Here is a 21,909-nt window from a genome sequence, read left to right on the forward strand (position 1 = left end):
TAATGACAAAATAAAAATAAATAATGGGTAGAAGGGAACTGCAGAATCTGCTTTACACCGAAGATAGACACAAAATGCTGGAGTAACACAGCGGGACAGGCAGCATCTCTGTAGAGAAGAAATAGGTGATGTTTCGGGTCTGAAGAAGGATCTCGACTTGAACCGTCACCCATTCCTTCTCTCCAGAGATGCTGCCTGTCCCGCTGAGTGACTCCAGCATTTTGTATCTATCTAAAAATAAATAACGTGTGGTTTATGTTGCCGTTGTGTTCTCTCTTTAGATTTCCCAGTGGTGTGCTGAGTATGCCCTGTCGGCCCGGTATCAACACGGAATGGTGGTCTGCACTCAACCCCACAGTCTGTCCGCCATGTGTTTAGCACAACGTGTAGCAGATGAACTGGACTTAAACGTAGGGCATGAAGTTGGATACCGTGTTCCTTATGAAGACTGCTGCACAACAGAAACTATTCTCAGGTGAGAAGCTTTTAATTAATTGACATCACAGAACTGGAAACTCATAAGTTACACAGTCATAGAATCATAGAACACAGAAACTGTCCTATGGCCCAACTCGTCCATGCTGACCAAGATGCCCCATCTAAGCTGGTACCATTTGTCCGCATTTGGCCCATATCCCTCTAAACATTTACTATCCATACACCTGTCCATTTGTCTTTTACCTGTTGTTACAGTACCTCAGTTACAGTAGCTCATTCCACATACCTACCACCCGCTGAGTGAAATAGTTTTGTTTTAATTTAGTTTATTGTCACGTATACCGAGGTACAGTGAAAAGCTTTTTTGTTATAACAACTTGTAAGAGACAATCTTTGTAGGTAATTTCGCTCCTTGAATCTTTCAGCCATCTCTATACTTTGGCAACATCTTCATTGTATTCCAGGTTTAGAACTAGATTCCTCTCTGGTTCCTATTAAATGTTGTCCCCTCTCACCTTAATCTATAGCTTCTAGTTTTCTGATTCTTCTATTTCCCTTCATGATTTTATACACCTCTCAAAGATCACCCCTCGGCCTCCAACACTCCAAGGAATAAAGTCCTAGCCTGCCCAACCATTTCCTGTAGTGCAGCTTCTCAAGTCCTGGCAATAAAATCTCCTTATCTTCTTGAGGAGAAGCAAAGTAGGTCTACATTCTCTACAATAGCATTTTGCAATGACTCAAAGTAGCTCTCAAAGTGGAGGACATTGACTGTTCACCTTTTATGGAGGACACCATCAAAGTGTTCTACCAAACCCAATACATTATTTCACTCCATCTTTCATGTCTTGTGTGCTTCAGAGGTATGTTAAGTGTAGTTACTGTTGTAATGTAAATAATCAGAGCAGTGTGTTTGTACAGGACAACATGCTCAGATACATTGATTTAGTGTATTTGATAAATTTTGGGCAGTAAATCTGGAAGAGCACTCTTACACTTACAAATATAGAGTAATAGAATATGAAAACAGGCCGAAGATAGACTCAAAAAGCTGGAGTAACTCAGTGGGTCAGGCAGCATTTCTGGAAAAAAGAAATAGGTGATGTTTCGGGTCGAGACCCTTCTTCAGACTGCACATGAAAACATGTCCACGCCAACCAATATGCCTGTCTAGGCTACTCCCATTTGCCCGCATTAGGCTCGTATCCATCTAAACCTCTCCTGTCCATGTACCCGACCAAATGTCTTTTAAATGCTATAATTGTACATGCCTGTACAACTTCCTGGAGCAGCTCATTCCATATACACTCCACCCTCTTTGTTTGGGTTGCCCCTTGGGTCCCGTTTTAAATGCCTGCGTGCCTGATCCATCTCATGCACTCTTTTTATCTTCTGATTACCCTCTCTAGTGTACTCTTATACTAGCCGAGGGGTTAGGTTCATACTGCCAAAATGATTTACGCCACTTTTTTTTGCCTGGCACCTCAATATCTCTCTCGACCAAGATTTCCAAACATGCAAACAGTCTCGCTCAGTCGATCCCTACAAGTTCCCAAGCTTGTCTCAATTTAGGGCCTTAACTTGTGGGCTAGTCCTATCTTTCTCCATAACTATTTTTGGAACTAATAGAAATTGAAGTATAGAAGTTGGGAGGTCAAGATGTTGGTGAGGCCACATTTAGAATATTCTGTTCAGTTTTTGGTCACGATGGTATAGCAAAGATGTTGTCAAGCTTGAAATGGTTCAGAGAGGATTTACTAGGATATTGCCAACACTCGAGGGACTCTTCTCTGTAGCTCAAGCCCTCGAGTCCTGGCAACAGTTGTATAAGACGTTGGTGAAGCATCATTTAGAGCTGGGGTCGGCAACCTTGTTCTGCATAGGGGCCGGGACGCATGTCTGTGAGCGGATGGCGGGCCACATCTATCACGTGTGCGGATGGCAGGCATCAAATCATTCTTGCACGTCTCACCCGCTGGGTTTTTCCAGCATTTTTGTCTACCTTCGATTTTTCCAGCATCTGCAGTTCTTTCTTAAACGTGTTCACAGAAGGTGCGTGGCCGTGCCGGCGGCTTTGCGCAAGATGCGGTACAGCCAGAGCTCGGCGCTCGCCCGCGCTTGGTGATCCGGATGATTACGGGGAATAAAATCCGCCTACAGGCCAGATGATTTTGGGTTACGGGCCGTAGGTTGCCGACCCCTGATTTAGAGTATTGTGTTCAGTTCAGGGAACCATGTTACAGGAAGGATGTTGTCAAGCTGGAAAAGGTACAGAGAAGATTTACAAGGATGTTGCCTTGCCAGGACTAGAGGATCTGAGCTATCTGAGGTTGAGCAGGCTGGGGCTCTATTCCTTAGGGCGCAGGAGGATGAGGAGTGATCTTATAGAGGTGTATAAAATCATGAGAGGAATAGATCTGGTGGATGCACAGAGTCTTACCCAGAGTAGATAAATTGAGGACTAGAGGACATAGGTTTATGATGAAGGGGAAATTATTTAATAGGAATCTGAGGAGTAACTTCACACAAAGGGTGGTGGGTGTTTGGAACAAACTGCCAGAGGTAGTTCAGCCATAAATCGTAACATTTAAGAGACATTTGGACTGGTACATGGATATGAGTTTTATGAGTTTAGTTTATTGTCATGTAACCGAGGTACAGTGAAAACATTTTATTGCGTGCTAACCAGTCAGCAGAAAGGCAATGCATGATTACAATCATACCATTCACTGTGTACAAATACATGATAAAAGGAATAACTTGAATAAAGTTTAGTGCTAGCTACAATGAAAGATAGTCCGTGGGTCACCAATGAGATAGATAGTAGCTCAGGACCGCTCTCTAGTTGTTGCTAGGATGGTTCAGTTGCCTGATAACAGCTGGGAAGCTGGATAGGATAGGTTTAGAGGGATATGGGCCTAACGCAGGCAGGTGGGACCAGTGTAGGTGGGGCATTTGGATCGGCGTAGGCAAGTGGGGCTGAAGGTCCTGTTTCCATGCTGTTTGACTTGATGACTCAATAACTATCATACTATCATCACTGGGCTCAAAGTGTTCCTCCTCTGATAATTCCTACCATTTATCTATTGCATCCTCTAATCTCTCCATTTGTCATCATGCTCGTAAATCTTTGCACCCTTTCCTGCTTGATAGTGTTAGATAAATAAACCTTGCATGTGATTTTTTGTGTAGATACAATACAATACAATACAATGCAATACAATACAATGTATTTGTTATTAGTGTTAGGTAAAGCTTGCACATGTCACCAGTGTAATTTCCTGCATTTGTCAGTGCCCTCCCTTACCCCCCCCCCCCCCCCCCCCCCCAATTTAATTTGCAGATACCCTCCTCTCATTTTCTGCACTTGTCCTCCTTTAATTCTTTGTTCCCGATATGTAGTGAAGTGCATGTAATGTAATATTCCACGTATTTGTGCACTCACAGTTTACCTCATTTTAGATATGCCACACAGTTATAATGCACTCCTTTAAGATTCAGGAGAGGCGGAAGCAAAGATGTTTACCATTGTTTGTCTAAGCTGAGGTAATTGGTGTGTTGATGGTCATGTGCTTTTGTGTAGTTTATTACTCGGGCTACGCTGAGTATGAATAACCTTTGCAGTTTTGAAATACGGAAATCGTTTGGAAAATTTAGACTGAAGTATCGGCCTCGTTTATCATATACCAACCTGCTGAGGAAACAATGCTTCGCTAACTGTGTACTGTTCTGAGTTCCTGTGAAAGTTTCAATAGCTTAATCTTATAATTATCTTCAATTGTGAAATTTCCTTCCTTCACCTTTTAGGAATTACCCATGAAGTCTATGCCAGTACACACCCTCCTTGGTCACAGTGATTTGAATTAGTTAATTGGCTACTTGTTGTTAGTAGTGAGTACAGTGAAGGCGCTGATTTTTTATCAATTCTCAAGTGATTTTATTCCATTTGCCCCTTCCTTTTGATGGCAAAATCTGATTTGTTAATTCAGTTGGAGGAAAGGATAGAAGAGACGGTGTAACTTGCCACTTGTATTATTTGTTTATGAAGTTGGTGAGATTTTATATGGCTGTGTTGGTTTGCTTAAACTGTTTATTCACTGCCACAGGAGTTTCTTGGCTCAGTTTCCCTTCTCTTAACTCTGACCTGCTTAAGTTGAATTCCTGGACCTGACAAGCAAAATTAGGTAGAAGAGGGAGGAGCCCAATTCGTTGACTCTATTTTATGCTTCTCATCATGAAACACATTTGGTGCACAATAAAATGATCTGCAAGCTGTACCTAACAGTATCTAATTTAGTTTAGTTAATTGTCACGTGTACCGAGCTACAATGAAAAGCTTTTGTGTTCTATCCAGTCAACAGAAAGAAAATACATGATTACAATCGCGCCATTTACAGTGTACAGATACATGATAAGGGAATAGCATTTAGTACAAGGTAAAGCCAGCAAAGTCCGGTCAAGGATAGTTCGATGGTCTCCATTGAGGTAGATAGTAGTTCAGCGCTGCTCTCTGGTTGTGGTAGGATGATTCAGTTGCCTGATAACAGCTGGGAAGAAACTGTCACTGAATCTGGAAGTGTGCGTTTTCACACTTCTGTGCCTTTTGCCTGATGGGAGAGGGGGTGGACAGGGGGTGTTGTGTGGGATGGATGGGGTTTGTGGGTGGGGGAGGGGGGTTGTGGGGGGGAAGGGGGGTTGTGGGAGAGGGGGGGTTGTGTGTGAGAGGGGTGCGTGTGTGGGCAGGGAGAGGGTTGTGAGGGGTGTGTGGAAAGAGGTACGTGGGGGTGTGGGGGGGAAGTGGTGTAGGGCCGGGGTGGAGGGGTGTGGGGGCAGCATGGGAGAGAGCTCAGAGAAAAGACGGGGGAAGAGCCATGGGGGAGATGCGGTATCATGGAGGAGGGGGGCAGGAGCCAGCAAGGGGAGAAGGGGTAGGGAACACAGCGGGTGCTGGTCGCTTCACTGGTCGTTCTGCGCCGGGAGACGCCGCTTTCCGTTTGGTGACATCTGCGCCATCTCCGACTCTGCGCTGCGTTGGGTCGGGCTGGGCTGGGTCGGGCCATCCAGAGCCTCCCGTAGCTGCAGGAAAGACGAGATGGTGCAGGAAGTGGCAGGCCGTCCGTGCGGCGCTGAATGGCAGGAGAGGCAATCGATCTGCACATGCGCGGTTTTTAAGATTTTTAAGCCTCGATAACTCTTATCAGCTTCCACCGATCGGAACAAAACTAAGTGCAATCGCAGCATAGGGGAACGGCGAGTAAGCTGGAGAAAAATCGTTGCGCTATTGCGCAAATAGAATGACCGCCAAACTGGTAGATAACAAAATCAGAGTTTTAGTTATGTATAGATGAGGAGTAACTTTTCCCAAAAAGGGTGGTAGGTGTATTGAATGAGCTGCTGGAGGAGGTAGTTGAGTCAGATACTACTGCAATGTTTAAGAAACATTTTTGACAAGTACATGGAGAGGACAGGTTTATAGGGATATGGGCCCAATGCAGGCAGGTGGGTCCAGTGTAGATGGAACATGTTGGCCATTGGGGGCAGTTGGGCCGAAGGGCCAGTTTCCACACTGATGGTGACATGGGGCCTTGGCGGTGGTGAAACCTCGCTGCGGCAGTGATGCCTCGCGAGTCTACCAGCGGCCGACAGTCGATGAGAGCGTGGAGAAGCACGTTGAGGGGGGAGGTGAAGAACAATGGAGGACCCTGCGTGGGGGAACTGCTGTGGTGGGGGGGGGGGGGGGTAAGAGGGAGCCGATGTGCTTTGTAACCTTGTCAGCGCCACAGGTGGCTGCTATTTGTATACATTGTGCATGCAAGCAAAGAATCTCACTACCTAGTCGCATGTGACAAAGTATTCCTATTCCGTTTCGGGTCTGGACCCTACTTCAGACACCATCCGGAAAAGTCATAAACATTTGTTCATTAAATGGCCTCTATAAAAATGCCCCTAATATATTGTAAATGGATGAGTTATTTGGATAACAAAGAACTATTAATAACATAGAACTATTGTGAATGTATCTGTGGATTTGCTGGGCCGAAGGGCTTGAAATGCCGCACAGACAGCAGCCGAGGTCAGGATTGCACCCCAGGTTAAGATCAAACCCAGGTCCCTGGCTCTGTAAGGTAGCAGCTCTACCAGCTGTGTCATTGCGTTGCCCTTCTTCAGACTTGAACTGGCAGTAGTGATAATAGCTTGTGTTTATTGAAAGTGACCAGCACTGTGTAGCACCAAGGAGACCGTCAACTTGGCAACCTTAGCCTGGATGTTATCCAAGACACGCTCTAAACTTGCTTCAGCAGCTTCATTATTGAATACTGAGTGATTGTGAGTATGTTCTTAATAGTGTTAAGGTCTTTGAAGCAACTAAAGTTGATGCCAGCGTGTTACTTCATTAAAAGTAAATGTAAGTATGTTTTAGTTTAGTTTAGAGATACAGCGCCGAAACAGGCCCTTCGGCCCACCGAGTCTGTGATTCCCATACACTAGCACTATCCTACACACACTGTCCGTACCCTAGCAATATGCCTCACACTAGCGAATTAACCTACAAACCTGAATGTCTTTGGAGGGAAAACCCACGCAGTCACGGGGAGAAGATCCAAACTCCGTACAGGCAGTAGTCAGGATCGAACCCGAGTGTCTGGCGCTGTAAAGGGCCTGTCCCACTTGGCCGTCACTTGCGTGACAGTCCGGTAATGATGGTCGTGCGACGGTCCCGCGAGAGACACTCACGTCATCATGCGCCTGCACAGCCGTCTGGAGCGCGTGACGTCATTTGAAGATGAACACAAAATGCAGGAGTAACTCAGCGGGACCGGCAGCATCTATGGAGAGAAGGAATGGATGATGTTTTGGGTCGAGACTCTTCAGTCTGAAGGAAGGGTCTTGACCCGAAACGTCACCCATTGCTTCTGCTGGCGGACGGTGGCGCGCGAAGATTTCGTGCAGGACGAAGTCGGGACTCCTCCACGCCACTCCACACTCCTCCACACCACTCCATGCGCCCGTCCCCCCGCTACCCACACGCTAGCAGGTCGCGTAAACGGCACGCGATAGACAGCCAAGTGGGACAGGCCCTTAAGGCAGCAACTCTACTGGTGTGCCACTGTGCCGCCCTTTACGTGGAAAACATTTGCATAAACATCATTGTTGCATCTTGATTCGGGACAAGGTCCACACTATTCATAAGTTTCATGTTCAACCACTCCCTGGCCCTAACTTGGCATCAAGAGTACCGACCGTGTCAGGACGGGGAATGCACATTGTAAACCATTCCTAATCTTCCAATCTACCTCATTATGACCCTTGCACTTTGTTTTGTCTGCATTTTCTCTGAAACCGTGGCCCATGACTCTCAGTCTGAAGAATGGTTTCAACCCGAAAAGTCACCTATTCCTTTTCTCCAGAGATGCTGTCTGACCCGTTGAGTTACTCCAGCTTTTCGTGTCTATCTGTTCTATATCCAGCACTCTTTTATTTTATCTCTTCCTCCACCCGATGCACTCTTATATGTTATGATCTGCCTGGATATCACTCAAAACAAAGTTTCTCACTAAATCTCGGTACACCTGGCAACAATAAACTAATACCAATATCACTTTCTGAACCTGTCATCTGAAATTTCTGAACTCAAAACCTTTTGCCAACTTATCTCATGTGATAAACACGACCCTTTATTATTTTAAAATTGTACCATTCCAATTTTTAAAACTAGTTGATCAGTCTGTTCTGTTTACTGTAGGATTGTTCGCAAGTTGATTTTTTTTAGTTTGTGATGTTGATTTCTCCATTGTCTGTTGATTTTACTGTAGTGTTCAACTATATCAACACAAATCATTTTCAGGAATTGATTTGCTACACCAATATATTAAACTAATCCCGCAGTCTCCGATCTTACGGGTAGTTCACAGTCATATAGAACGGTAACAGGCCCTTTTGCCCAACCTGCCCATGCCAATCAACATGCCCCATCTGCAACCTGTCTGCATTTAGCCCATGTCCTCCTAAATTTATCCTATCCATGTACTTTTCCAAATGTCTTTTAAGTGTTGTGATAGTACCTGCCTCAACCAACTCTTCTGGCAGCTTGTTCCATATAACATCCATCCTTTGTGTAAAAAAAAAAAAAAAAGTTGCCCCTCGGGTTCCTATTAAATATCTGGTTCTTGATCCCCCTACTCTGGTTTAAAGACACTGTGCATTTACCCTATCCATTCCCCTCATGATCTCACATACCTCTATCAGGTCACCCCTTATCCTCCCGTGCTCCAAGGGATAAAGTCCTAGCCTGCTCAACCTCTCCCTACTGCTCAGGCCCTCCCGTGCTGGCAAAATCCTTAAATCTTTTGTGAACCCTTTCTAGCTTTAATGCATTTTATACCATGTTTGTCTGTTGGTTATAAAGAGGTGTGAGAAGTTCTCGGCATTAGATTTGTTGTAAACCAAAGCCTTTATCTTTTCGTCAGGTACTGCACAGATGATATATTGCTCTGTGAAATGATGTCCGATCCCTTGCTACGTCACTACGGAGTTATAATTATCGATGAAGCCCACGAGCGAACCGTCGCAACTGATGTGCTCCTTGGTTTATTGAAAGACTTGCCAAAGCAGAGGCCGGAGCTGAAGTTGGTCGTGATCACAGCACCGTACCTGGCGGACAGACTAGGGAGTTACTATCCTGACGTGCCTTTTGTGAAAGTGGAGGGTGCTGCTGAAAGTTCATTTCCCATGGAAGTCATATATCGAGATGGACAGTTTAAGGACTGTGTCTCAGCTGCTTCACAAACGGTACTGGATATCCACAGAAAGGGAGAAGAGGGCAACATTATAGTCTTCTTGGCCAGTGAAAAGGTGGGTATTCTTACTTATAAAGGCATTGATTTGGACATAGTTTAGTTTAGAGATGCAGCACGGAAACAAGCCCTCCAGCCCATCAAGTCCGCACCAACTAGTGATCCACATACACTTATACTGTCCTATACACACACTAAGGAACAATTTTCACTTTAACTGAAGCCAATTAACCTACAAACCTGTCAGTCTTCGGAGTGTGGGAGGAAACTGGATTCCCCGGAGAGAACCCACGCAGGTCACAGGGAGAATGTACAAATTTAATGCTAACAGGCGGAAGGTGACCCCTGCAAACACAGACACACTCAATGTCACCCACTGTAAACATTGGCACTCACTCTCTGTGACTTCCAGTAAATACTGCCCCACTCCATGTAATGCTCCTGAGAATATTGGCACGCTCTCGGTAACCCCCTGTAAATAAAACCGTGACCCTCTGTAAATAGTGACATCATCGTGAGCCCCTGTAAATTCTGTTACATTCAGGGTGAGCCCCTGTAAGTACTCACATTCAGGGTGAGCCACTGTAAATAATGCCACATTCAGGGTGAGCCCCTGTAAATACTGTTACATTCAGGGTGAGCCCCTGTAAATACTGTTACATTCAGGGTGAGCCCCTGTAAATACTGTTACATTCAGGGTGAGACCCTGTAAATACTGTTACATTCAGGGTGAGACCCTGTAAATTCTGTTACATTCAGGGTGAGCCCCTGTAAATACTGCCACATTCAGGGTGAGCCCCTGTAAATACTGTTACATTCAGGGTGAGCCCCTGTAAATACTGTTACATTCAGAGTGAGCCCCTGTAAATACTGTTACATTCAGGGTGAGACCCTGTAAATACTGTTACATTCAGGGTGAGACCCTGTAAATACTGTTACATTCAGGGTGAGACCCTGTAAATACTGTTACATTCAGGGTGAGCCCCTGTAAATACTGCCACATTCAGGGTGAGCCCCTGTAAATACTGTAACTAATCTCCATTAATAATGAATTACTGATTGACCGCTCTGTGGTGCTAAGTCAAACCTGGCAAATCTATTCCTGCTTGGCGTGTTTTCCAGAGGACTCTTTTCACACCTACACTATGCCGCCAATATTGCAAGATATTTGGGTGTTGTGCTGTCAAAATGAAAAGCCATTGGCGGGAATCATCATTTAATGCATTAGTTTATGGGAAGGCAATGAGAGTTTTCTAAATGTATAAAGGACACGGAGTGTGGAAACATAGAAGGTACACAAAAATGCTGGAGAAACTCAGCAGGTGCAGCAGCATTTATGGAGCGAAGGAAATAGGCAACGGTTCGGGCCATCTGAAACGTTGCCTATTTCCTTCGCTCCATAAATGCTGCTGCACCCGCTGAGTTTCTCCAGCATTTTTGTGTACCTTCGATTATCCAGCATCTGCAGTTCCTTCTTAAAAACATAGAAACATAGAAAATAGGTGCAGGAGGAGGCCATTCGAGCCAGCACCGCCATTCATTGTAATCATGGCTAATCATCCCCTATCAATAACCCGTGCCTGCCTTCTCCCCATATCCCTTGACTCCACTAGCCCCTAGAGCTCTATCTAACTCTCTCTTAAATCCATCCAGTGACTTGGCCTCCACTGCCCTCTGTGGCAGGGAATAGTAGAACAGTACAGCACTGCACCGGGCCCTGTAGCACACAATGTTTGTCGACAACGTGAGTTGTTTTGGACCTGTGTCCACTTTTGGGGAAATACTACATAGTATTTTAAGACTGCTCTTTGAACGAGCCTTATCAATGTTTGCACATGATATCAGTGTGTGGATTGCTACATTGAACCCAAGTGTATTATAGTAGTGTGGCATTAACCCGCTGAACCTTTGCTAATGTCATGTCAGCTTTGTACAGCGAACACCATAAAGAACAATCTTTACACCTAGCACTTTACTGACTTAACCCCTCAATTGTCTTGAAACTTGTCTCCAAAAAAAAATCTCAGTTTATTTTGGCTTTGAGATACAGCGCGGAAACAGGCCCTTCGGCCTACCGAGTCCGCACCGACCAGCGATCCCCGCACATTAATACTATCTTACACACACTAGAGACAGTTTATATTTATACCAAGCCGGATCCCAGCCCTCCAGGCCTTTTAACTGGGTTCTGCAGTCACAATGCACATCTGGAAAGTTCAGTTCAGTTTAGTTCATTGTCTCATGTACCGAGGTACCATGAAAAGCTTTTGTTGCATGCTAACCAGTCAACGGAAAGACAACACATGATTACAATCGACCCATTTACAATGCACAGATATATGATAAGGGAATAACCTTTAGTGCAAGTAAAGCTAGTAAAGTCTGATCATAGATAGCCCGAGGATCTCAAATGACATCGAAATTAGTTCAGGACTGCTCTCTGGTTGTGGTAGGATGATTCAGTTACCAGATAACAGCTGGGAAGAAACTGTCCCTGAATCTGGAGGTGTGCATTTTCACACTTCTGTGCCTTTTGCTCGATCGGAGAGGGGAGAATTGTAGGGGAGAAGAGGGAGTGGCGGGGGTTCGACTCGTCCTTTGTTATGTTGCTGGCCTTGCTGAGGCAGCGTGAGGTATAAATGGAGCCAATGGAAGGTTTGTTTGTGTGATTAATAATGAATTACTGATTGACCGCTCTGTGGTGCTAATTCAAACCTTGCAAATCTATTCCTGCTTGGCGTGTCTTCCTCCTTCCCCTCCCCTTCCCAGCCCACTGTCTCCGCCGCTTCCTTTCTTCTTGCACCCCCACATCAGTCTGAAATAGGGTCTCAACCCGAAACGTCACCTATTCCTTTGCTCCGTAGATGCTGCCTCACGCGCTGAGTTTCTCCAGCACTTTTGATTTTCCGGCATCTGCAGTTCCTTCTTAAACATGTAATGTTCAGTTAGCTCAGATAGGAACGGGATTGTGCAGGTTGGTTCAAGAACCTGATTATTGGAGGAAGGTATAGGAAGGAACTGGTTTAAACCAAAAATAGACTAAAAATGCTGAAGTTACTCAGCGGGACAGGCAGCATCTCCAGAGATGCTACCTGTCTGGTTGAGTAACTCCAGCAATTTATGCCCAGTTAGAGGAATGTAGTTGCTCCTGAATATGGTGACATAGGACTTTAGGCTCCTGGACCTTCTGCCCGATGGTGGCAGCATGAAGAGAGCATGGCCTCGATAGTGTACCTTACTGGTACACTATTAGGTGCCTTAACATCTACATCCTGAGAGAAGTCCCTGAGACCTTGTTGTTTGTTGATGGAATACAAAATTAGGGAATTCTTTCTATGGGTGTGGTGCTTTGCTGCCTACATACCTGGAGCAATTTCCACAGTTTTGGTTTCCCTATTTGGTTGTGTTGAGTACAGATAGCTTTTCTTCATTCCATTCATTGATGTTATCTGTTGTAAACACATTAGATTATTATTCTCTCACTTATGCACACTCACACACACACGTGCTCATGCACACTCGCACACACCAAACACACATGTACACACTCGCACACTCACATAATCGCACACATATACTCGTGCACTCACACGTGTATATATATATATACACACACACACGTGCCAGTGTATGTGTCATTACCGGTACCATGCAATGATGAATTCTCAGCCCTTCGATGATAGTTCCTATACATGACTGTACAGCCAAATTCTGTTCATATTCCGTTTGTCAGTTTGCATTTGACACCACTGTGGTGGGTCGGATCACGAGCAATGACGAGATGGAGTGGAGGAAGGAGATGTAGAGAGCTAGGTAACACCTCTTCCTCAATGCCAGCAAGATGAAGGAGCTAGTTATTGCCATCAGGAAGTGAGGTGGTGTATATGCCCTGGTCTGGTGCCAAAATGGAGATGGTTGATAACTTCAATTTCTTCGGCATAAATATCACACCAGTTTGTCTTGGACAAAACACGTCGAAGCTATGGCCAAGACCTAACACCTCTACTGTTACAGAAGACCAGACAGACTAAGGAGGTTTGGCATTCTCCAACCACTCTGACCAACCTCTGCAGATGGACCACAGAAAGCATCCTATCAGAATACACCTCAACATTGTTTGGCAACAGCTCTGCCCAAGATGATAAGAAATTGCAGAAAGTTCTGGATGTATTCAGTATTCAGTATTTATTTAATATCACTTTAACTGAGTACTTGCATACACTGATGAAACGAAAAAAACGTTTCTCGATCAGTTTCCATTCAGTGTAGTTAATAAAAACAGGATAAATACATAGAGCTTTAAAAAATTTAAATGACCATATCTAAAAACAAAAGGTAGGCCTAAAAATTACAATAAAATAAAAACAAACATTCCGACCGACAGTGGCTTTGCTTTGACAGGTGCCTAGCTGTCAAAGTATAGGCGAGGTTAGATGTGTTGGTGTATGATATATGGGGAGGGGACACATTCCGTTAACCAGTCTTATTGCCTGTGGGAAGAAGCTGTGTAGCATCCTGCTGGTTCTGCAGCTGATGCTCCTGTACCTCTTCCCAGATGGCAGAATGGAGAAGATGTGGTGTGATGGATGATAGGGGTCCTTGATAATGGAGATGGCTCTGCTGATGCTCCACTTCTGATAGATCTCCAACAGGAAAGGGAGTGGGGCACCAATGATCCTGCTGGCTGTCTTCACTATCCTGTTGAGTTGATTTTGCTCATAAGCCTTGCAGCTCCCAAACCAGGAAGTGATGCTGTAGGTCAATATACTCTCGATGGTGCCCCTGTAGAAGGTCCTTAGATGGACAGTAGGGAGACCTGCTTTCCTTAGTCTCTGGAGAGGGTGGAGCCGCTGCTGAGCTCTTTTGATCACTGCTGTGGTGTTGGTCGTAGAGGTCAGGTCATCCGCCAGGTGGAGTCCCAAGAACTTCACACTGGTGACCCTCTCCACAGCAGCTCCATCAATATGCAGCGGAGTGTGATGGTGTTTTCCAGCCCTCCTGAAATCGATCACCATTTCCTTTGTCTTTTCCACGTTGAGGGTGAGATTGTGAGATCTGCACCACTCCGTAAGCAGCTCCACCTCCATCCTGTACGCCGACTCATTGTTGTCGCTGATGAGACCCACCACTGTTGTGTCATCAGCGAACTTGTTGATATAATTATTGCTGAGTCTGGCAGTACAGTCATGAGTAAGCAGACTAAACAGCAGGGGGCTTAGGACACAGCCTTGGGGTGAGCCAGTGCTCACAGCGATGGTTCTTGATATCCGACTGCCCACCCTGACTGTCTGCTGCCGTTGTGTCAAAAAGTTAAGGACCCAGTTGCAAGTGCCAGTATCCACCTTTAACAGCTTCAGCTTCTCCATCAGCTGCTGTGGGATGATTGTGTTAAAAGCGGAGCTGAAGTCTATAAAGAGGATCCTGGCATAGGTATTCTTCCGGTCGAGATGTGATAGTGCGAGGTTGAGTGTTGTAGAGACTGCGTCCTCTGTGGTTCAGACTCCCCAAGCAGAATATGAGGTGATGTTCCTCCAATTTCCAGTGTTGCTCGCTCTGGCCATGGAGGAGACCCAGGACAGAGAGGTCGGATGGGGAATGGGAGGGGGAGTTGCAGTGCTGAGCCACCGGGAGGTCAGGTTGGTTATTGTGGACCGAGCGGAGGTGTTCGGCGAAATGATCGCCCAGCCTCCGCTTGGTCTCACCGATGTAGATCAGCTGACATCTAGAGCAGCGGATGCAATAGATGAGGCTGGGGTAGATGCAGGTGAACCTCTGTCGCACCTGAAACGACTGCTTGGGTCCTTGAATGGAGTCGAGGGGGGAGGTAAAGGAACAAGTGTTGCATCTCTTGCGGTTGCAAGGGAAAGTGCCCGGGGAGGGGGTGGTACGGGAGGGAAGGGAAGAATTGACAAGGACCGCGTGATGGACTGGACAGCTCACTGGGACGGAACCCTTCTTCAGACAGGTTTCAGCACCAGGCCATTATCTCCCAGCAATCTGTAGAAGGGTTCCAACCCGAAATGTCACCCATCCTTTTTCTCCAGATATGCTGCCTGACCTGCTGAGTTACTCCAGCATTTTGTGTCTTGGTTTCTTGGTACTCCAAAATATTCCAAATGGAATTTAAACTGGAGGTCTATCTTTGGTATAAACCAGCATCTGCAGTTCCTTCCTACACTGAAAGAAATTAATGCGTTTGTGGATCGGAACGGTATGTGAAAGGCCAAGCTCGATCTGTCATAACTTGAAACCTCCCTCATCACACAGTAGGAATAAGGGTCTCAACTTAAAACGCCATTGCTCCACTGGTGCTGCCTTAGTCGCTGAGTTCCTCCACTGCTTTTTTTTTGCTCAAGATTCCAGCATCTGCAGGCTGCAGAACTCCAGGGGCCAGAAGCGTAAACAGGCTCTGCAGTGCTTTAAATTCATTGGGTTTTCCAAAGTATTTCAGTTTAGTTTAACGAAACAGGCTCTTCGGCCCTCCGAGTCCATACTGACCAGCGATCCCCGCACATGTGGGGGGGGGGGGGGGCTGCAAGCCAGCGCCCTGCCAGCAGCGTGTTAGTTTTTTCAACTTTTTTTTGTTGTTGAATGTTTTAAAGTATGTTTTTAATGTTTCTTTTATTGTCTTGTGTGGGGGGTGGTGTGGGGGGGTAAGGGGGAAACCGTTTTGGTCGCCTCCTCAATGGAGAGGCGACTTTTTCCAGGTCCCCTCCCCCGTGGCCTAACAGCAAGGATCCGGCTGCCTTTCCCGGAGTCGCGCCCGGGGCTTCAGCGGCGGGCGCAGCGTGGACTCTCGGCGTGGAGCGGGCGAGCCCTCGCTGGAGGGGAGTGCTCCGTTTCGCTGGCCCGCAGCAGCCTGAAGCCGCGGTCTGCAGAGCTCCAGCTGGCGCGGCGTCCACAGCCCGGGATCCCTCGTGGGGGACCCGGGAGAGGAAGAAGTCACCACTGCTGGCCCGCGGCCAACTTCTACTGCGGACCCGGCGTGGACTTACCATCACCCCTGGAGGGGAGCTTCAACTGCCGGCCCTGCGGTCTGCGGTGCTTCTGGCTGCGGCGCGGCGGGGACTTTAAATTTTCGACCGCCGTTCTGCAGCCTACACCATCTTGAAGCCGCGGTCTCCGGTGGGGAGGCACCGATTCAGGACTTACCTGGACTTTTACCTTGTCTGAATATCAGGACGCCCGCAGCGGTGGCTGCGGAGGGTTGAGGTCCCGACCACGGGGGGAAATGGAGGAGGACTGGCCAAATGTTGTGCCTTCCACCACAGTGATGAATGCTATGGTGGATGTTTGTGTGAAATTTTTATCGTGTATTGTGTGTTCTTTATCATTGTACCGCTGCTGACAATTTCATTTCAGTTGCACTTTATGTGCAATGTGACGAATAAAACCGTATTGTATTGTACATTAACACTATCCTACACACGCTAGGACAATTTACATTTATACCAAGCTAATTAACCTACAAACCTGCGCGTCTTTGGAGTGTGGGAGGAAACCGAAGATCTCAGAGAAAACCCACGTGATCACGGGGGAGAAAGTGTAAACTCTGTACAGACAACGCCCCTAGTGGGAATCAGACCCGGGTCTATAGCGCTGTAAAGCAGCAACTCTACCACTACGCCACCGTGCTGCCCTTAAATGTTACTACATGACTGTACTACATGTTTTTTTTTAAAGAAAGTGACATAAAACTGCATCATAGAGTCTCACAACGTGGAAACGGGCCCTTCGGCCCAAATGCCCACATCTGCCCACGTGGCCCATCTACACTAATCCTACCTGCCTGTGTTTGGCGCATATCCCTCCAAACCTGTCCCATGTACCTGTCTAAATGTTTCTTAAACTTTGAGATAGTACCTGCTTCAACTACCTCCTCCGGCAGCTCGTTTCATCCACCCATGCATACCTCCATGTTTGGATATTAATAGGTTAGATTCATACCGTCATACAGGCATATGATTTCTCCACGGATTTCCACGGATTTTGAAATTCAGTTAAAAAGAAAGAAAATATGTCTAAATCTCTGCTGAAGCTCGTAATGGCCACTTCGCCAGCAGTCTGTCTTGTCCCTTCTCTGTTTTTATTATTTTAAGTATGTCTTAAATGATTGTTTTAATGTCTCTTGGTACATTTTATGTGGGGGGGTGGGAGGGGGGGATCGGGGGAAACTTTTTCCATTCACTTACCACAACGAAGATGCGATTTTTGTCCGTGTCGCATCTCCGCCCCCCCACCCCTTGTGGCCTACAATGTGGAGTGGTGTGGTCTTTCCTGGAGACCGGCCTTTTGAGGAAGAGGAAGACCGCGATGGTAAGTGTGGCGCGGAGCCTGAGATCTTTTGCCGAGGATCGCCAGTGTTGGAGCTTCGACCGCGGGGCCTGTGGACTTTAACGCTGTGAAGCAGCGGTCTCCGGTGAGAAGCGGCCGATTTGGGAGCTCCATGCTGCGGTGTTCCGATCCGTCCCGACGCCGGAGTCTCGATCATCCCGACGAGAGGGCTTGAACAGTGGACCGTCGACAATGGCCCCGGTCAAAGGCCCTGACCACGGGTGAACAAAGGAGGAAGATGACTGAACTTTATTGCCTTCCATCACAGTGAGGAATGTTGATTCCACTGGTGGATGTTTATGTGAAACCTTATTTGATATGCTGTGTGTATTTTTGCTGTTTACTTAGTATGGCTGTATGGGAACTCAAATCTCACTGTACCTGAATTGGTGCATGTGACAATTAAATTGAATCTTCAAATTTCCCACGAGACAGTGAGCCGCTGCGCTGATGATTGAATGCGTGGAAATCCGCGGAGTCGATTTTAATGGAAAGCGTGTACGCGGGTGTGGGCCGACCGTCTTTGCATGCGCATCTCTACGTCTAGCGCTCAGCTCCCCACATGTCGAGTATCGGTTTCCTTCTGTCCCCTTGGCCTACCGTACCGGGCTTGGGGCGGGGAGCACAGAGTTACGTACACAACGCTCACACTGCATTCAAGAGTCTATGTCATACACTACAGTGTTCAATCAGGTAAAATGTGTTATTGTAAGGTGTAATTTAAAAATATTACAGTATAAATTAGGAAGGAAATTATGTAATTTCAAGGTATAATTATCAAAGAATTATCAAAAATTTCCTGTGTGAAGGATACCTCTCTAATTAGCCACAGGTGCCACATATAACTCCCTCTTAAATATAGCCAATGAACTGGCCTCAACTACCTTCTGTGGCAGAGAATTCCACAGATTCACCACTCTTTGTGTGGAAATTTTTTTTCTCACCTCAGTCCTAAAAGATTTCCCCCTTATCCTTAAACTGTGACCCCTTGTTCTGGGCTTCCCCAACATCGGGAACAATCTTCCTGCATCTAGCCTGTCCAACCCCTCAAGAACGTTGTGAGTTTCTATCAGATCTCCCCTCAATCTTCTAAATTCTAGCGAGTACAAGCCGAGTCTATCCAGTCTTTCTTCATATGAAAGTCGTGCCATCCCAGGAATCAGTCTGGTGAACCTTCTCTACTCCCTCTATGGCAACAATGTCTTTCCTCAGATTAGGAGACCAAATTAGGAGATAGATGAAGCAAGTAAAATGTGTTATTTTAAGGTATAATTTTTTTTTAAATCGCAGTATCAATTAAGGGTAAACATCAAGGTACAATTATCAAAAACATGCTGCATCCCTCTACCAGGGTGCAATACCTCCTGGACCCCCATCTCTCTTTCTCTTTTTTTCACTATTTTTCTTGCCTGGTCATACGTCATGCAATGGACCCTTCGGCCCAACTCGTCCATGCCGACTAAGATGCCCCAACTGAGCTAGTTCCATTTTACTTCACCTCTGAACCTTTCTGACCTGTGTACCTGTGCAAAGCCTTGAAAATCTGGTGTTCTGGCACCACTGCAGTTGGAGTTTTGTGCTACTTTGCTCAGTACCTATGAAGCGAGTTAGACCATTAGACCCCGGAGCAAATTAGGCCATTCAGCCCATTGAGACTGCCATCCAATCATGGTTAATCTATTCTCCTGCCTTCTCCCCATATCCTTTGACGCCCTTCCTAGTCAAGACCCTATGAATCTCCACATAAAAATAGCCAGTCTTGGTCTCCACAGCAACCAGGCAATGAATTCCACAGTTTCAGCACCCGCTAGCTAAAGAAATTCCTCCTCTCCATTTGATATTAAAGTTGACATTCGAGTTGATATTAAATGCTTTCTGAAAATTATTTATTTTATGCCACAATTACTCCATTAGAAATAGAAATAGAAAATAGGTGCAGGAGGAGGACATTCGGTCCTTCGAGCCAGCACCGCCATTCGTTGTGATCATAGTTGATCGTCCCCAATCAATAACCCGTGCCTGCCTTCTCCCCATATCCCTTGATTGCACTAGCCCCTAGAGCTCTATCTAACTCTCTTAAATCCATCTAGTGATTTGGCCTCCACTGCCCTCTGTGGCAGGGAATTCCACAAATTCACAACTCTCTGAGTGAAAAAGTTTTTCTCACCTCAGTCCTAAATGACCTCCCCTTTATTCTAAGACTGGCCCCTGGTTCTGGACTCGCCCAACATTGGGAACATTTTTCCTGCATCTAGTCTGTCCAGTCCTTTTATAATTTTATATGTTTCTATAAGATCGCCCCTATTGTTTCATAATAGTTAAGAACAAGCACCCATGTGATCTCCCGGTAGCCAACCATTTTAATTCCTGTTCCCATTCCCACACTGACCTTTCTGTCCTGAGCCACCTCCATTGCCAGAGTGAGGCCACACACAAATTGGAGGAACAGCACCTCATAGTTTGCCTGTTTGAACCCCAGCAGTATGAATGTTGAATTCTCTAATTTTAAGTTACTTCTACCTATACTTCCCTTTCTTCTCTCCTTGCCCCCTTCCTCCACCCTAGTAGTTTTACCAGTTCCACAGTTCACCACATTCTGTGCCTCTTGAGATCACACCTTTCCTAGCCAACAGTGAGCCCACCATGGCTCCACCCTGCCTGATTCTTTGTCACAGAAGGCTGTGGAGGCGGTTAATGGATATTTTTAAGGCAGAGATAGATTCTTGATTAAAACAAAATTAAAACAACAAAATCCTGGAGTAACTCAGTGAGACAGACAGCATCTCTGGAGAGAAGGAATGGGTGACATTTTGGGTTGAAATCTCGACCCATCACGTTTCGGGAAACGTCACCCATTCCTTCTCTCTAGAGATGCTGCCTGTCCCACTGACTTACTCCAGCATTTTGTTGTCGACCTTCGATTTAAACCAGCATCTGCAGTTCTTTCCTCCAGATTCTTGATTAGTACGGGTGTCGAGGGTTATGGGGAGAAGGCAGGAGAATGAGGTTAGGTGGGAGAGTGAATGATTGAATGGCGTAGTAGACTTGATGGGCCAAATGACCTAATTCTGCTCCTATCACATAACAATTGAGGCATTGGAGTATTGGCAGATGCTGCCTGACCTTCTGAGTTACTCTAGCATTTTGTGTCTATCTGGTGCAAACCGGCATCTGCATTTTATTGTTGCTTACATTTGTATTTTTTGTAAATGTTGCTGCCTCTTGTCTTGCAGGAGGTAACCGATTGCTGTAGAAGCATACGGACAGAAGGGGGAGCTATTGGGTCTCAGTTGGGAGAGCTGATCCCGATTCCATTGCATTCGGGCACCGGATGTAACTTTCAGAAGATTTATGAAAATTGCAACCAGAAGTTTAAAGATCATCGTAGGAAAATTATCATTGCAGACTCCTTAGCTGATTCTTCATTTTCTATTGACGTTTCTTATGTGATAGACTCTGGAATGGAACAAAAAACTGTAAGTGTACTCTTGTATTCTTCCATTTAGTTTAGTTTAGAGATGCAGCGTGGACACAGATCCTTCGGCCCACCGAGTCCGCACCGACCAGCAATCCCCGCACATTAACGCTATCCTAATCACACACTAGTGACAATTTACATTTATACCAAGCCAATCAACCTACAAACCAGTACGTCTTTGGAGTGTGGGAGGAAATCGAAGATCTTGGAGAAAACCCACGCAGGTCACCGGGATAACGTACAAACTCCGTACAAACAGCGCCCGTAGTCAGGATCTAACCCGCGTCTATGAGGCAGCAACTTTACCTCTGCACCACTGTGCCGACCATACTCTTCCATATTTTCCTTTAAATTAAGAAAAAAAACAGTCTCTTGCTGTTGTAAGTAGTTCTGCTTTCTGTGTGTCTTGGGTTTTGTAAAATCATTTTTACCATGCATGCGGAGCCGAATGACCTAGAACATGAATTTATCAGAGGGTGGTTAATCTGTGAATTTTTTTGCCACAGATGGCTGTGGAGGTCAAGTCAATTTTAAGGCAGAGATTGACAGATTCTTGATTAGTAAGGGTATCGGGTCAGGTCGGGGAGAGTTCCCCCCGCCACGGGTACCATGTAATCCCGTGCTACCCGCTCCATGGTCGGATAGTCAGCGACTAAACCGTCTCCCCCACCTGGTTTGCCAGGTGAATAAGGGGGCTGTGGACCCCCAGCAGGACCAAAAACAGGGCTCCTAGGGAGCCAGCGCCCACCCACACTTCAGACGTGCATTTCATTGTAAGGCACCCGTGGCCGTTGACATTTTCAATGATGATGATGATCAGGGGTTATGGGGAGAAGGCAGGAGAATGGGGTAGAGAGGGACAGA

General features: G+C 46.1%; 1 protein-coding gene across 1 annotated transcript in view; it reads left to right on the top strand.

The window, feature by feature from the left end:
• LOC116982666 (putative pre-mRNA-splicing factor ATP-dependent RNA helicase DHX32) overlaps positions 1 to 21,909 on the top strand; it is a 127,148-nt gene that overhangs the window by 55,293 nt on the left and 49,946 nt on the right. Inside the window, exons 3-5 of the mRNA XM_033036001.1 lie at positions 282 to 475; positions 8,907 to 9,291; positions 20,801 to 21,043. Of these exons, the coding sequence (XP_032891892.1) occupies positions 282 to 475; positions 8,907 to 9,291; positions 20,801 to 21,043 (822 nt within the window). The remainder of the gene's footprint in view (positions 1 to 281; positions 476 to 8,906; positions 9,292 to 20,800; positions 21,044 to 21,909) is intronic.

The sequence above is a fragment of the Amblyraja radiata genome, chromosome 1 (assembly GCF_010909765.2).
Source record: "Amblyraja radiata isolate CabotCenter1 chromosome 1, sAmbRad1.1.pri, whole genome shotgun sequence".
Classification (NCBI taxonomy): Eukaryota; Metazoa; Chordata; class Chondrichthyes; order Rajiformes; family Rajidae; genus Amblyraja; species Amblyraja radiata.